This window comes from Sciurus carolinensis, chromosome 17, assembly GCF_902686445.1.
Source record: "Sciurus carolinensis chromosome 17, mSciCar1.2, whole genome shotgun sequence".
In the NCBI taxonomy this organism is placed as follows: Eukaryota; Metazoa; Chordata; class Mammalia; order Rodentia; family Sciuridae; genus Sciurus; species Sciurus carolinensis.
In genome coordinates this window covers 37,686,685-37,704,028 of record NC_062229.1, presented here as the reverse complement: position 1 = coordinate 37,704,028, position 17,344 = coordinate 37,686,685, and the positions used below count along the sequence as shown (strand labels likewise).

The following is a 17,344-nucleotide window of genomic DNA, read 5'->3' as shown; positions in this document are numbered from 1 at the left end:
TTCAAGGGAAAGCCATGTATCTTGTCTTACTAGGTTTCTGAATAGAATGATTTCTGTATTCTTTCCGAGAGATTTTAAAGTATTGATTATGTCATCCTTGGGAGGTTTTAAGAACAGTATTACTATTACAGCTTTTCGGCCACTGATCTGTTTATGTCCTGCCCACATTATGGCCTCTCTGTCAGCCAAGGGATGTTGTTTCCACTGCTGATCCTGCTGCCCCAGAAGTCATATGGGGCTGTCAATTAACTGAAGGTCACATACACCCACCATGACACAATCTACCTAGCATTGATTTCTTATAAAGTAAAAGTGTTTTGAGTACATAAAAAATGAAAAATTCAAAATTGATAAAAGGGAATGAAATAAACTTCCTTCTTCATCTCAGGTTCCTGGCCATTCTTTTTTGTGAGCCAAAAAAGAAATGTCTGATTCCCACATTTTTGCATCTTCTCCTATAGACAGTATATGCATAGAAGAATAGATACATGTATGAATTTAAGAATGTGTGTGCATAGATTTTGTTGTTGTTTATTAAAGAATATGTGTGTATTTATGTATAAAGAAAACATACATATATATGTGTGTATATACCTACCTATTCATATCTATCTATCTATCTCTCTATCTATCTATCTATCTTTACCTACCTATCTATATCACCTATTTATCTCAGGGTTCCACCAATTGGCACAAACAGATGGCACCCTAGCATTAGGAAGACTTGTGGAGAGGTTAATAGTAGAATCCTTTGCAAAGGTTTGGTCAGGGTCAAAAGAAACCAAAATAGCAGAGAAACCATAGTGCAGAAACCTGAGAATAGTGGTTGACTGTCTTGACTCCCTAAGCCTAAAGGGACAAGAGAAGGCAGAAGTAAGTTTTAGAAATGAATGCCTCAAGAGAAGCCGTGACCTCCAGGTGAGGGACTCAGCCATTTGGAGAAATTTCCAAGAGTGAGGAATCTAGGACACAAATACTGTGAATGCACCCTCCTGGATATCCCCATCCGCCAAACTTAACGGAAGCTTGAGGACAAAGGAGCTGTTTAATATAGTCCATAAAGATCAGCTTCTGCAGCAGAGAAGCAGCTGACGAAGAGTGAAGAGCAGATTCCTAGGGGCAATAGAAGCCATCCATTCCACATATCAGCTCTACACTCTGGCCCATACCTTGTTTTTTAATTTTCTTGAATGCTATAGCCTGGCCACCAACACTTACAGCAATGGGGCTACTTCCTGGTTTCTAACCCTTGCACTGTATTCATTGTTTGGATGCACCTAATTTTTTTTTGCCAATCCTTTATCGATAAACAGGTTGTTTGGAAGTCACCTGCCCTTATAAATTATACTGCAATGAATTTATCAATGAATAAGTGAGTATATAAGGTTAAAGACTATTTACATTTGTAGTTTTGATAATTATCATGGACATATATTCCTGATAAGTTACTATTTTACACCCCAGCTGTCTGACAGTGCCTATTCCCCATGCCATGTACAACGCACTGCGATCTGATGTGTTGATCCTTCCAATATGATTTATATGAGATATCTGCATTTTTAGCCTGTATATCTCATTTGTAATGCAGTCAAAAGGCTTTGGTTCTAAAGTCCTTTTTCTCTGATGACATGGATAGAATCTGCTGTTTAAAGCAGCATTTTTCTTTTACAACAGTTTAGAGCAATTGTGGAATACACCATTCATTTCCAGAGAGCATAGATTCCTTTGAGATTTGTGGAGTACTTCTTATTTATAAAGCAGGAATTCTAAGAGATGGTAGAGTATCAATATCAAAAACATATATGGAAGATTTTAACAAAGTATTAGTACTACAAAAACAATTTCATGAGAAGGAAAATCGAAGCATTCAGGACACTCGTCTGTTTCCTTCCTGTGCACTCCGTGATCTCCCTGTGAGCTAAGTGATGCTTCTCCAGTACTAATTCTGGTGCCCCAGAGACTGTCACAGGAAGAGCGAGCTCACCTCTTCTGTGTCAAAATACTTACAATTACGCAGGGAATTAGCACTCAAACACATTTTGAAACTAAAAATAAAGTATTGTATTATATTAAAAGTTCTGATTATGCAGTAGATGTTCCGAGAAGGGAAATGCTCCTAAAATCTTTCTATCTTTGACTAAATCAGGGGTGTTCTTTATTTGGTTATAGTAATTGGTCAAAGTATTTGATTGTCTTGGAGATGCCTTTCTTTCATGAAGTCCTTCAGGACTCCTGGGCTTGCTGCTTTGTTCTGGGTGGGAGGATGTGTGTGACAGGCCAACGGACTTGTCCCATGTGGTCTCAAGGGCATGGGTGTTTGTTGCCAGCATCACAGACCACGGCGGCTGTCTGCCAGATGGTTGCCTCTGTGTCTGGCTCTGAAATGCCAACTGCAATTAAAAACCTTCTTTCAGAGAACAAGTCTTTCGGTTTCGGGCCCATATGGTGATCAGCACCTCTGGGCCTATGATCATTTAAGGGGCCAGGCTCAAGAGAAAAGCAGGTGGAAAGAACTGTAAGATGAGAAATGCCTGTAAAATGGTGCAGAATAGGTTTTGAATTTTACTAATTCCAAAATCAGTAGAGAGAGGGAAACAATGGCCAGTCAAAAAGTGGGTTCTCCACAGGTCTCCTGCTGAGCATGTGGTCAGTGGACCAGCAGTGTGCCCTGAGAGCAGTACCTCATTTCATTTCCTACCTGGGACAGGCACTGCCAGGTATACTTGACCAGGCTCTGCTATCTAACTCTTTTTAATCAGACACTGATCTAGATGTTTCTATGAAGGAATTTGTAGAAGTATCTAATACCTACCATCAGTTGCCTTCAAGTAAAGGAGGTACCCTCAATAATATAATCAACCCTCATCCAGTCAGTTGGATGCTGTTAAGAGCAAAAGCTGAGGTTTCCTGCGGGGAAGAATTCTGCCTCAAAACCACAGCATCGATTCCTGCCTGAGTTTCTGGCCTTCCTGTCTGCCCTATAAATTTCAGACTTGCCAGCCTGCACAATTATGTGAGCCAATACACTACCCCACACCTGCAAGTTAAAAATACTCCCAAGGGATTTGTGTGCACATTAATATTTGAGAAGCAAAGCTGCAAGCCCTGGCGAGCTTCATTCTCCAGTTGCCATGGATTATTCTTTGAGAAACTGCATTTCACTGTGTCAATATCAGTGGCCCTGCTATGAAATACGTAGTCCCAAGTCAGACATCCACAGGTGATTGTGGAGTAAACAAAGTTTAAGTTCCCCCAGAACATCCCAGAAAACAACAGTCAATAGATGCTTGAATTCCATGTTACCCAAATATGTTTCTGGCAAAGCATTTAGGATGATTTGTGAAATCTTGATGCTTTACCTAATGGTTCAGTTAATTAATACTAAATACCATTTTGGAGATATGGACTAAGCAGTCATGTTCAAAATTCCTAATACATGTATGGAATAAATCTAAACTTTATTCAGCTGCACATCTCTGACCCCCAAGGACAACAGTACTATCCCATAATGAGTTAAGCACCTAATTCATATTCTCAAGTCCTGGAACCTCTTGCTCCAGGCAGTGAGTTTGGGGAAAATGTGAGACACAATGAGGAAGGTGGTGTGACCTAGGGTGAAGGTCTGGATATTACTCACTGACTTGTTTGAAGAGAAGTGAAATGCAATGGGCCATGTGACACTCATATGCTGAGGAAGCTGACCATGTTCACTTCCTTCAGTAGAGACTTTCTAGGTGAGAGAGGTTCATACTAGAAACTCTTTTTGAAGAACTTTATGAATAATTAATTTGCTTGTTATCAGTAGAAAATTCTCTAAGGATGGTTAGCTGCTCACAGAGGATCTGTAGTCATTATAATGCCTTAACACTAGAACATCTTAACTAAAGAGATGTGCAGTAATCTGACAATCTAGATTGGAAGTGATTCTGAATTGGAGTTAGGGTTTGCTAAAGAGTACATCAGGTGGGTTTTGTTGTGTGCAAGTTTAGGGTAATATCTTTATTGCTAGCAATTCACATAGGTACATTTCTTTGCCTTTCTATTCTTTTGGCTTCTTAAACATTATGTATTCAACATAAGGAGATGTTGTTGATGCCTAAGGTCATGACTGGTACAGCTCCTCCTATGGATTGAAATGCACAGAAGCAATACTGCATAAAGGGATTGGCTCTCACCCTCCCACCTCCGCCCTCACTAGCCCCCATCCCACCCTCATCAGAGCAAGGTACTGCTTAGTAGATCATAGTGGCTCTCAAGGACTCTGAGGTAGGCCTAGGGTTCTCCAGTTGGGGCTTATGAGCCTTTAGGCAATCTGTGAATCATCCGAAATTATAAGCAAAAGTTCGTATCTGTTTTTCTCCTCCCTATCCAAGAATGAATTCATAAAATCTTTATCAAAATTAGGTGACACCAAAAACATTTGTGAGTAACTGGCCCTGAACTTAAGTACCCCACCTACCATGCATGTATGCACAAAGGGCCTCGGGCCTCTGATGCATAGAGAAAAAAAATGCTGGTTTAAAGCAAAGGTTGGAAAACCAGCATTTTTTTTTTTTTCTCTCTATGCCTTCCAGGGCTGGCTGGAATTATTGAGGTGGGGAGCATCCTCTAGCCAATTTATAGGGAGTTGCTGGTTGATGGTGAATTGTACTGCGCATGCTCTGCATAAAGGTTTAATACATACATACATACTGGCTGTTATGGTTTGGATGTGAGGTGTCTCCCAAAGCTCACATATGAGACAGTGCAGGAAGGTTCAGAGGAGAAATAATTGGATTGTAAGAGTCTTAACCCAATCAGTAATTATTCCCTGATGGGATTAATTGAAATGGTCGGTGTGACCGGAGGAGGTGGGAATTGGGGAGTGGCTACAGGGTATAGATTTTGTATGTGGAGAGTGGAGTCTCTCTCTGCTTCCTAATGATACGAGCTGTCCCTCTGCCACGTTCTTCTGCCATGATGTCTTGACTCACCTGGAGCCCTGAGGAATGGAGCCGGCCTTCTATGGACGAAGACTTGTGAAACCCTAAACCCTCAAATAAACTTTTCCTCTTCTACAATTGTTCTGGTTGGGTTTAGTCACAGTGGCAAAATTGCTAACTGAAACACTGGTCACCCCCCTATGATGGCAGCATTTTCTATAACAAGGAGAAAAATTAGGGAGTTAGATGCTCAAAGGAACGTGCTTTAACCTAGGCACGCCTCCTGAGTCATGGTAAACATTCAGTAGGTGTAAATTCCCAATGTACACTGACCATGTTCCTCAAGTGCCTCTGACTATGGGGTGCAGTTGGCTGCTCGCCTTTCTCCATAATGCCAAAGAGAGGCTTTGCCTTCAGGCTCCTCACAAGGCAGTGTGCACCTGTGCATCTCCAGAGCCCCATTTGCAGAGACTGCTCTGCAAAGTGGAGCCTCCATAGCCGTGCAAATTTGTGTCCTTCCTTTCTCTTCCTTCCTTCATTTATTTTTTTGAAGGTCCTTTTTTGTCTCTTGCCTGTTGATGGTGTTTTGCAGGCATCAGACCTAAGCCACTTAGGCTTGTCAACACGTGTGTGGCAACCACTGATGCTCCCAGCACCAGTCTCATCTGTTTTTATTGCTACCTTATCGCTCCTGACTCCTGTCACTTCTCTCACACTTCTGGGCTTTGCTCTACATGGACTGGTCAACCCAGAAAAGGTTTCCTTTCCATCAGGGGTGTAAATGAGCCAATCGTATCTCTGTAGATGCATGCTTCTCACAAGGAAACTTCCTTCAACTTCTTTGAGAAGCTATTTCTTCACTGTCAAACAAGTTGTTTATGAGTTTTTGCAGGGGACATGTTTTGTGCTTGGTGTCCCTCCCCGCAACTAATTCTTGGTCACAGTTCTCAACCTTAGGTGCACATTAGAATCACCTAGACAGCTTCTAAAACTCCTTATGCCCAGATCACCCTCCTGAATAATCAAATCAGCATACCTGAAAGTGGACACAGGTTTCACAACTCATCAAACTCCCCAGCTGACTGATTCCAACCCAACCCCAGAGTTGAAAACCACTCAACTCGGCTAACCACTAACCTAGGCTAAAATCCTACAGCACTAAAAGACTGAACTCCATGTCAAAGAGATTTGATTTATATTTAAAGAACATCAAAGTTTCCTAATGAACAAATAGATATTTGTGTGAAATATACGCTACACACATACAAGTCAACTATAGAAAGCATGGTCTCACTTTTCTTATTTTGTTTTGGCAGCATCTTATAGGAAAACGTAAAGGGTTAAATAAGTTATCTCACAAATGAATCCAAATATAACCATCATAGAAAAAAATATATATTCATTGTTGTGTTAGTCCCAAATTTAACACAAGGTTCAGAGAGCATTTCTGCCTGTATTTTTAGCTAAGCATAGAACTCCTGGTCTGGGAGACATCAAGAATTTCAAAATAGTTTGTTACCTAAAAATATACTTCCTGAAATGAACTTGAGGCCTGAAAGGGATGAACGGGTTTGTTTTTTTCTTCTATATTTACTGCTACCACAAGAAAGCAAATCTTAAATACATATATGTCTATATTTTTAGAGACCCAGGAAACAGGTGCTGTGCCAAGCAACAAAGAAGGTCACAGGGCGAGGTATTGACAGAAATCTAAATGTCACAGGACAGAAGGTGACTGTGGGAGGGCATGAAAGCTATTCCTCTCTAGTCAGGAGTGTACTTAACACAAGGATGACACACCAGGTTCTTCTCAGGAACTTCCAAGGGGGATGCTTTGAAGCAATGCCTCCCAGATTCCTAAGGGCAAGAACTCCTAGCTCAAGGTATAACCTAGATGCCTAATCTTTCTTGGTCTAGCAGAGTGTGTGCCAATTCCTGTTTGTTGGTTCAATGCCTAGCAGCCTTGAGTTACTTCAGTTGGCTCTTCAAACTATGTCTTTTTAACTACCATCACCAATGGAAATGGATCTTATAGAAGAAAACAGATGAGGAATGGGGTGTTGTACCTTTCTTATTGCCTCTTGGCATGCATGTACATTGCAAAAAATAGCCTGTCTTCAATATTTTATTGAGGGAATGTGAATAAATATTACATTTATAATCACTCCTCCCCAATCTGAGTAAAGAACTTCTACATCTTGTCCCACTTCATACAGAGGACCAAATGGGAACTCCTTGTGATTCATGTGTTCATGCATTTATTTGACAAATATTTTGGGGTTCCTTCTGTGTGACAGGTGCTCTTCAAGGCAATGGAGATTTAGTAATAAACATGGTAGATCAAGCCTCTTGGAGCTGACATTTTGGTGGATGGATTATAAACAAGTATTGACCCAAATTGTTTGTGTAGGTGATAAAAACAGAATCCTGTTGTAGTTACTCTCAGGTAGTTTTAGGATGAAGAGGGACATTCAATCAGAGACCAGAAAGGTGACAAGAAGTCAGACAAAGGGAATAGAAAATGAAATGCCTGAGGAAGAGTAAACTTGGCTTCTGCCCCAAAGGAGCCTAAATGACCTTAAAGGTGACTCATGAGGAACAGGGACTTGATGTAGAGCAGCTGGTCTTTGAGGTGAAATAAACTCTCATTTGCCTTCAGGACTGCTGGGGGCTGTGTCTGGGAGGCACTCAATAAGTGCTGATGAGTCACCTCAAGGCAATGGACAGAAGTCAGAGCTCAAGAGAGCCCATCTTCTGCACAGCAGGCCCTTCTAGCTCTTTCAGGTGCAAACCAGGAAAATGGCAGCCAAGTCTTGTGCCCCCATGGAGAGTCTGCCCTTCCACTTGACCCTCTCCCTTCCGTACTTCATGACACTGCTTGGTTACGACCTTTCTCTGAATCACTTTTCTCTGGTTCCCACATTCTTAGTGTCTCCTTCTATTTCGGGTTGTCTTGCCCTGAACTGTTTGCTTATCTATTCACCCAACTGAACTATAATTTTCTTAAGGGTACATTCTTTGTGTGTGTGTGTGTGTGTGTGTGTGTGTGTGTTCTCCCAGCATCCTGTGGTATGGAGAGGGCTGGTCTGTTTCTTTATTGAATGATAAGTTTTTTGTATAAAGAATGCCCTATGATAATCACTGCAAAAAGCAAGAATCTACTGCCCTTCCACCACCACCACCACCATGCAATGGCTTCCGTTACAAATTGCATTCATGAGGGAGGGAATTCTTATCTGATGTAAAGGAATTATTTTGTCCTTCTTCTTATTCATTCTCATGACATCAAGTTGATTTGAAATTGCATAACATCTTCAGGAACCCATTGGCAAGCTGCCTACAGTTGGATAATTATTTACTGTATCTTCCTCTCCCTTTAGTTAATAATGACATGATGGTCACTGAAAACAACGGTGCAGTCAAGCTTCCACAGCTGTGCAAATTTTGTGATGTGAGATCTTCCACCTGTGACAACCAGAAATCCTGCATGAGCAACTGCAGCATCACATCCATCTGTGAGAAGCCACATGAAGTCTGCGTGGCCGTGTGGTAAGGGAGCTTTTTAAGAAACTCTTCTTTCTTTCCCCTCTTTACCAGTCACATGTGCTTGTGGTCCATAGATTTGGTATGTCCCCAGCCCACCAACAGGAAGCCAGAAAAACAACCTATGCTCAGTCTGGAGCTCCAGTAATACCAATCACTGGACAGGACATCTTCTCTTGAATGAGATTCTTTACTTTCTCTCTCATTCTCATTTCCTCTTCCTCCCCTCCTTCCCATAACAAACATCTCAAATATTTCTTCAAACCTATGCAGGGAGTACCCATGAATCGATTTATTAATTTGTGCTTATAGATCAAGAACATGAGCAAGCCATAAACACCCTTGATCATTCAAAGAGTCCTAATTTTATAAAAATGTGTAAAGTCATTTCTAGTCCATTTTGCAGACTTGTTCTGATGTTGTGAATTTCTTGGTTATTTTCTTAAAGTAGTTTAGGTGTCTCCTGGCTGGTTGGCCAAAAACATAAACCCAAATATCTCTCCCCTTTTATGGAATGAGTCTTTGGAGACTTTCTCCAGTCACAGATTTTTGAGGATAGATCTGGAAACCTTTCAAATTTCCATACATACCAGGGGATGAACTGATTTCTTAAGAACTAAAGGAATGTTAACAGCAAGGCCCGTCATGACAGTTCGCTGTACCTGCCAGCCTCGCCCATGTCCAGCTTGGGCCATGCATTTGAAGAAGGGATTTTGACAAAGACCATGTTTTGAGGAAAGTGCCCAGTATGATTTGAGGTTTAGAAAGCATGCTATGTGAGTTTGGCCCACGCAGTTAGACATGGCTGGTACAGTAGAAAGACAACTTGGCTTCTGTTGAGAGCAACTGAAAAGCTTTCAGTGGAAAATGAACTCATTCTGTATAACTGTGGAGGGTGGAGGAGGATCCACCACACTGATGAGGGGACTGACTTGTTCTCAGTATGAGTTTAAGTGTTTTCATAATCAGAGTTTCCCAACATCAGAACAGGCTTCCTTCTCTGGAAGTCAAGTGGAACTCCAGAGAGGCTGGATGACCTAAAGAGGAAAGATTGACACCCAAACTGGAGGGCCTCCCTGCTTCCTTCTGGGGTTCTGTTTTCCACTGTTCCTCTTTACATGGGGATCTGCTGTGCTTGTGAGAACTTGCTTCTGCTGCTCAGAACAGGCTCTTTCAATCGAGATGTTTTCCCCAACCCATAATACAAGATGATTGAATTAAAATCATGTCCCTTTGGAAGAGAGGCTTTTGCTTGTCTCAAAAATTGTCTGTAGGAGAGAGGAAACCTCCCTCTCTTTGGTCTCCTAGCTATGAAGAGTAATAGAGTGAACATTATTTTTACGTGTCTTGACAAAGGAGATTACTCTGATGGAGTTAGTGTGTTGATAATGAGAAAGGGAGATACAGTGGGGACTGTGGGGCACCTCCCTCTCTGGGAGGAACCCAGAGTCCCTCCAGGGACTTCTCAAATGACAGGAGCTGCTTGGTTCATGTGGGACCCCACTCATGGACAGCCAGCTTATGGGCTGGCGATGTAGAGGTACAAATTTCTGGCCACTTTGCCTCAATTTGGGACAACTTGAAGAGTTGTTCCAGCTTCAGAACTTCTGGGGGATCAGCTGAGACCTCTGTTGCAACCTGAATTGCAGTTGAACTTCTCTGTGATTACTGCTTCCTTCAGTGCCTTACCCAGTGCATCTCCAAAAACCTCCTACATAGAAATCTCATAGCTTCAATGTTGGTTTCCAGGAAACTCAAACTAGACAGAAGGCAATTTTAAAAATAGCCAAGTGTGGAAACTGAAAGACTTTACCCTGGAGAAGTTTCAAGTGCTTTCATAGGTTTTAGTGCTGGTTTTCATTCATTCTTTGATTCATTCATTTAACAAATATCAGTTGTATATCTATTCCATGTAAAATGCTTAAGCTTTTCCCAAATATAGAAATATTCTGGAACCAAAATTTCATTATAGTGATTCTTCTTTTAGTAAATATTGGCAACCTATTCAGTAACTCAGAGCAAATATTGCAAGACAAAAAAGAAATCTATACATAGGGTTTCATTGAATTTTCCCTTTCTGTGTTGAGTTCTCTCCAAAGATGTTTTGCAAACTTAGTTCTGCTGGCAGAAAGCACTGTTACATAGGGTAGGTGGAGATATCACTTAAGGACTTAACTCCGACCCAAGCACCATAATTGTTTTCTCTCTACAATCCTGCATGGTGATTATAGAGCAGCTTTATTTCTTGACTCACGATCTCTTCCTCCACCTCTAGAAACTTCACAAAGAGGAGTCCCCTGGCTTTTCTCTAGAAGTTTAGACGATTCAGCATGCTTTCATTTTATTACCAAAATAACCCCAAAATAACCTGCACACATATATACATAGAACAGTGGGGTTAGAGCAGGAACTCTTGTTCCATGACCACAACTTTTGCAAAGACTTCCCAGTAACTTTGAGATTCAGGATTGGGAGGTTTCTTTAGTGTGCATTATTTGTTGTGTGATCCTGCCAACTCTTATGTAGTTTCTTTTAGTTCCCTGATAGCCACCCTTGAGTAAGGATTCCGATTTGTCACTCTTCTTGTAATAATAGGGGCCTACCTAGCAAGGGGTTGCTCACTGCTGTTCCACTGGAGATTTAGTTCCAGGATCCTTGAGCTCTTTAGCCAAGGGTACACGTGCCTTGACTGGAGTCAGCTCTGGGCTGCATGGATGTCATCAATGCCACTTCTGTTCCTGGTTGAGCTACTCCAGCCTCACCACACTCCCACTCTTCTGATCTCTCTGTTGACTTACTGACCTTTTATGTCCTTGAAGTGAGAACCAAGAAAGTGGCACTAGTCAAAGTGCTATTTCCCTCAGGGGAAAGGCTCCACCCCTTTTCTAGTTGAAAACTGTAACTTAGCTGCCTGTTGCTTCTTGTCTGCCTTACATTTTCCTTACTGAGAGTAGTGAGTGTGTGTGTATGTGGGTGTAGGTGTTAGCATGCACACCCATGTGTCACCCATGTGTCAACTCACACATTCATTCTGAAGCCTTCTCATGGAAGGCTACACTGGCAAACTGACTGGACCTATGTGGTCATTTAAGGCTAATTGGCTCTTCCTCAGGGTTCTTTTATACATATAGACTACCATTATTTTGTATCTGAAAAGGGCTGAGACATCTTTTCTGTTGGACTGAGGTCTTCCAAGATGGCGCATTCCTGAGGGAAGCAGAGAAAGTGCTAGAGAGGTCAGGATGCCCTTTTCCAGGGATGCTGAAATTTTATTTTGAGGTTTGCAATTATCATTAATTGTGTCATTTTTAAATGTTATGAACATGTACATGCAGAGCCAACTGAGCATTTCCAAGAGCCCAAGAAAATTGCAAAATAAGAGATTCTCTGAGCCCTGAGCTGAATTAGTCTGCAAATATGTGATTCAAAGGGATTCTAAACATAGAAATAATTCATTTATGACAGCATAAAATATTGCATTGCACTGTAGATGAAGAACAACCTGCGAGTCTTTCCCATGTGTTTTAATTAATTTTTCCTCTCCTACTCCTCTCTGTATTTCTGGAAACTACAATTCTTCATCTGCATTGTTTCTTTCCATTCTGTTGACAGAACCAGCTGCTGACATGGACTATGCCTCTCACACAGAGTGCCCTGTATCCCAGCAAACAAAAAAGAGAACCTACCACTAGTTTTCTACATTCTTTCTGAAAACCAGTTAGTTGGACAGTCCCCTGATTCTGTCACATAAGCTAGGGATGTAATGTGAGCCCTGCAGTGCACTCTGGGTGGAAGGTTTAAAATTATCCTGAGTACTTAAGAAATCTTATGTTTTCCTGTGCCCTCCCCTTTAATGATTCAATTAGGACTTAATGTGTAAAATTCTCCTGCAAGACAGTCCCTAAGGAAGCCATCATGTTTATACTCATAAGTGGGTTCTGAGCATAAGTAAGGGAAAAATGGAAATGAATGGAATAGATACAAGAGATTAACGTATAATTGGCTAATGGTGGAGAACAGGAACCAGCAGTCATTATTGGGAACAACTTCACAATGAAAATAAAGACCAGATTGCCTTTCTATCCAGAGACCATATTCATTCATTCATTCTTTCTCTCCACTCCCACCCAACAAACCTCTACACTCTAGGAGGAAGAATGATGAGAACATAACACTGGAGACGGTTTGCCATGACCCCAAGCTCACCTACCACGGATTTATTCTGGAAGATGCCGCTTCTCCAAAGTGTATTATGAAGGAAAAAAAAATGCTTGGGGAGACTTTCTTCATGTGCTCCTGTAGTTCTGATGAGTGCAATGACCACATCATCTTCTCGGAAGGTGAGTTTTCTTCTCTGGAGGCTCTGGGGACTGCCTTCCTCCACACCGGCTCCTTGTATCCCTGAGTCCCATAGTGGATGCAATGCTGTGGCTGATGCTGGAGAGTGGGTTTGTGCTAAGTGGATCATGAACCCATTCACCTGGTGGGATCTGCTTCAGCAGGTCCACATTATCATTTGTTTTTGGCATATAATTTCCTTCACCTAGTTCAGTGGTTCCCAATGTTCATTCACTGGAGCAGCAGTAGCACCTTCAACTGGGAATTTGTCTGAAATGCAGATTCTTAGGTGCCACCGCAGGCTACTGAATTAGACACTCTGGGAATGGGACCCAGCAGTCAGTGTTTTAGATAAAATTTGAGAACCACCACTCTAGAAATTTGAAGGGAACTCTGATATTTGGCAGTAGTGGTGATGGGGTGGGGTGGGGCTTTCTTTAATTGACTGAAGTGCTTTAACTTACCATTCCTGGGATTTGTCTAACAGGTTTTGTTATTGGTCTCATTTGAGAGAAGAATTGGAATACAGAGGGAAAATGACTCAGAGTTTTTGCCCAAGAAGCCAGGGAGAGTTTAGACATAAGCCTCCATCTTTGAAGTTCAGCATTCAGTCAACTTGAAAAGAATGCAAACTAGCCCCTCAGTTTAAAAACCTGTTCCTATTGCCTCTCCCTCCTTCTTGTCTCTCCCCATTCCCTCCTTCTTTCCTTCCCTACATTCATCCATTCATCCATCCTTCCTTCCATCTACTCATCCATTCATCCATCCATCCATCCCAACTATCTTTAGTTCAAATATGTGATCACACTACACAAAAAATTTTAAATTGTTTCAACCAACCACTTTCACACTTCCTTATAGACATGGTAGTACATATAAATATGCTGCACATCTTCTAATTATTATCTAGACTTCCATAATCGATGTCATCTTCCTTGTCTGACCCAACCATTCCCCCTTTGGAAAATGAGTTAGGTTATCTCAGGTTTTCTGCTTAATGTTGCATGGAATATCTTTGTTAAAAAAAAAAAAAATCTTGTACATTTGTGCTAATAATTTGGCAAAACGGCTTGCTAGATGTGAAATTTCAGGATCAGAAGTTATGCACATTTTATAATATACATAACTGCTGTCAAATTATTCTTTCCCAAAAGAGATATCTGATCCTATGGGTTTCTATGCACCCTCTCCAGCACTGGACATTAATAAGTCTTTTACTTTGGTCAACCTGATAGTGAAAATAATCTTCTCTTTAGTTTAGGATATAGATTTAGAGTGGAAAGGTTTGTTTCAATGAAAATAGGCTTAATTCAATTAAACATTGGTTTTGGAACACCAGTGTGGTGTCTACATGCCACCTGACTTGTGTTTTGTGTAGGGGACCCAGCAGCCCTGCATGTCCAGCTCTTTCTTGCTGTGTGTCCTTCACCTGCTGCAGGGTCCCTCTCTTCCTTTCTGGCTCCCCACCTATGCCAGTGACTCAGTGCCCTGAAACTGGAATAATCATCAGCACAACATTCACCAAAATCACCCCTCCTCCTTCCTATTTTCTCAGCTTACAAACCTTCAGGTTTTTTTTTTTTTTTTTTTTTTTCCTTTTCCTATGTGTTTTGAGTTATGAGGGAAGAGGTGAACAGATGACAATGACAATCACACTGAGTATGGTAACCCTTGATATCCTGGCTTGATCAGGCCAGGCCAAGCCGAATAGAAAATTCAGCAAGTTTACTGCCATCTATAAAACTTCTCTCTCCTTCTGTATACTGGCATGTTCATAATGGAAGAGTTTATTTCATCCAGAAGGACTAAAGTTGATAAATGGCCTGTAAGATGGATATGTATTTTATAATAAGCCCTTTGGATAGCAGTGACTGTCATCAGTTCCTACAGTCAGTGTATTTTCAACTCAGATATTGATCATAGGCATGCATTCATATTTTCCTTCTTATTCATTATCAGATTAATCTTTCTTTCCTTCTGAGGTGAGAGAAATCAGCATAAAGTCAATTTTGCTTCATATGATCCACGAGAACCTGCACAGCTAATGATTCAGATGTCTGGGTGATTTCAGAGTCATCTACAGTGCTCTGGGGTCAGGTGGGGGCGGGGGGATGTTTTGTAAGCATCTCTCTTCTCTGGAGTGATAGGATTTGCCCCTGCCTAAAAAAGCAGGTATCAGGAGGAACCTTCTGGGCACCATCTCTCCTCCTGTTACCACCACCACTTCTTTACACACCACTTTTATTTTCTCCATTCTGGGTGGAACAGAGTGATGCACACAGAAGCTATGGAGTACATTGCAGCTGTATTATTATTAGTTTAGTACTTTGTGCTTTTTGCCAGGTTTTGGATCTGCAGTCATAGAACAAATAATGATTACAGTTAGAATCTGTATCTGTGGTTCCTGCATCCATGATTCAACCAACCACAGACTAATAATGTTAAAAAAAATTGTGCTCATACTTAATATACACAGACATATTTTTCTTGTCATTATTTCATAAACAATAGAGCGCAACAACTTAAGTCCTGTTAAGTATACCAGTAATCCATATTTAAATATGGAAGACGGATGTGTGTAGGTTATAGGCAAATGCTGTGCTATTTTATATGAGAGACCCGAGCATTCAAGGAATTGAGTATCCACAGGGGTCCAGGAACCAACCGCTCATGGATACTGAAAGACAACTGTCCTTACCTATTTTCTTAAATAGGTTAAGGAAAAATAGTTAAGCCCCAAGAATTTCCTTTTAAATGTAGATTTTTTTTCTATTGCAGCTATTAATGATAGCTACTACTCAGAGAAAACACCCTTTCTGCAGGGTGCAAATCTTTCCATGGTTTGACCTTATTTCACCTCCCCACCTCCCTAGGAAGTACACATGGTTAGCATCCCTACTTAGGGAAGAGAACACACAGCTTAAAAAGTTTAACACTTTGTCCAGGATCAGACAGCTAGTGGGTGGCAAAGCTAGGGTTCATAATGAGCTATGTGTACCACTAAAGCCTATGAGAGTTTTCTTCTTTCCTCCATTTCCTCCCCTTCTGTTCTTTATCTCTCTATATCGTTCCCTGTTTTTCTAGTCAGATAACACATGCACATGTTAAAAAAAAAAAAAAAAATCAAATGCTACCAAATAGGGAATGGAAAAGCAAAGTAAGCGTTCCTTTGGGTTTATCTCCTGATCTCCTGTTGCCTGGGAGCCATTGTTAGTAGTTGATCATTCATTCTTCCAAAGAGATTTTTCTGCATGGAATTATGGATAAATCCTGAATGTGGCAAAGCATATCACTGAGATGTTTTTAAAAGTCAAATTCATTGGTATATAATTTACATGACATAAAATTCACCCTTTCAGAAAGTGGAGTTGCCGAACTGTGGTAAATGTATGCAGCTGTGTAACTGCGCCACAATCAAGAGAGGGAACATTTCTGTGACTCACAATATAGTAAATTTCCTCGTGCTCTTTTGCAGTTACCACTGGAATTTTTATTCTTATTTTTAAAAAATGTGTTGCCTTCCTTCCTGTATTTTCTGACTTCCAATTAAAAACTTAACCAAGGCCATGACTTTGATCTACTGAAGAATGGGCATCAGGGATACTCCAGTCTCTGATGACAAGATGTTGCTGTGTTCCTCTGCCTCTAGATACCCAAGCTGGGTCTAGGAAAAACACACACACACACACACACACACACACACACTCGCACAAATTCATGGTAGCTCTTCTTCACCTGATGCATATACTGAACTTCTCTAGAAGGAGCAGATTATGAAAAGGTCTTGCTCATTTTCTTTGAGTTTGCAAACCATTGTTATAGAACAAGAGTTAAAGAGATCTTGCTGGTTTTCTCTTGGAACTTTGACCACTGCAGTTCCTCAGTGGGTCCTTGTGCCATACCTGCCTCCCCATAGTGACCCAAGAGGAGGCAATCAGGAGTAGAGGATTCACTAAAACAGGTGATGTTGGCTCTTCATAACATCTGCTAACAGTCCCATCTCCCTTCTGGTCTCTGAAGATTCTCTCTTGCCAAAAGACTCTAGAGTCAACTCCTGTACTCACCAAAATGTAACCTTCAAATTAGAAGAGAAGGTGTCTGAATTGATCATTATCAATGGCCTGGAAACAGCTGTCAATCAGATAACACCTGTTAGGCAGGAGAACTGGAGCCCTGCTGAGGGTGTGGGAGAGGAAAGAAATCCTGAGCAAACAGCTGCCCTGTTTACTTGCAAATGACACACACTTTGCAAAGACCCAGTGTGGATACTGACCTTCCACTGAACCTTGCAGAGTCAAACACAATCATTGTTTTATTCATTTCATAAAAGATTTCTAAGTTCAGTAAAGTCACTTCATTTGAAGAACTCTGGGTAAGGAGATGATTTGTGCAATTTTAGATAAGAGAGAAACAGTCTAGTGCAATAGTCAGGAGTGACAGCTGGAGGCAAGTGTCCTGGATTTAAGGCCTATTCTACAGCTTCTTTGCTATTCATAATGATGACCTGACACCACCATGCCTCAGTCCTCTTGTCTGGAAAA

General features: G+C 41.2%; 1 protein-coding gene across 1 annotated transcript in view; it reads left to right on the top strand.

Annotated features, from left to right (window-relative positions):
* The window catches only part of Tgfbr2 (transforming growth factor beta receptor 2), an 85,925-nt gene that overhangs the window by 30,293 nt on the left and 38,288 nt on the right, over positions 1-17,344 (top strand). The window contains exons 2-3 of the mRNA XM_047530873.1: positions 8,303-8,471; positions 12,615-12,805. Of these exons, the coding sequence (XP_047386829.1) occupies positions 8,303-8,471; positions 12,615-12,805 (360 nt within the window). The remainder of the gene's footprint in view (positions 1-8,302; positions 8,472-12,614; positions 12,806-17,344) is intronic.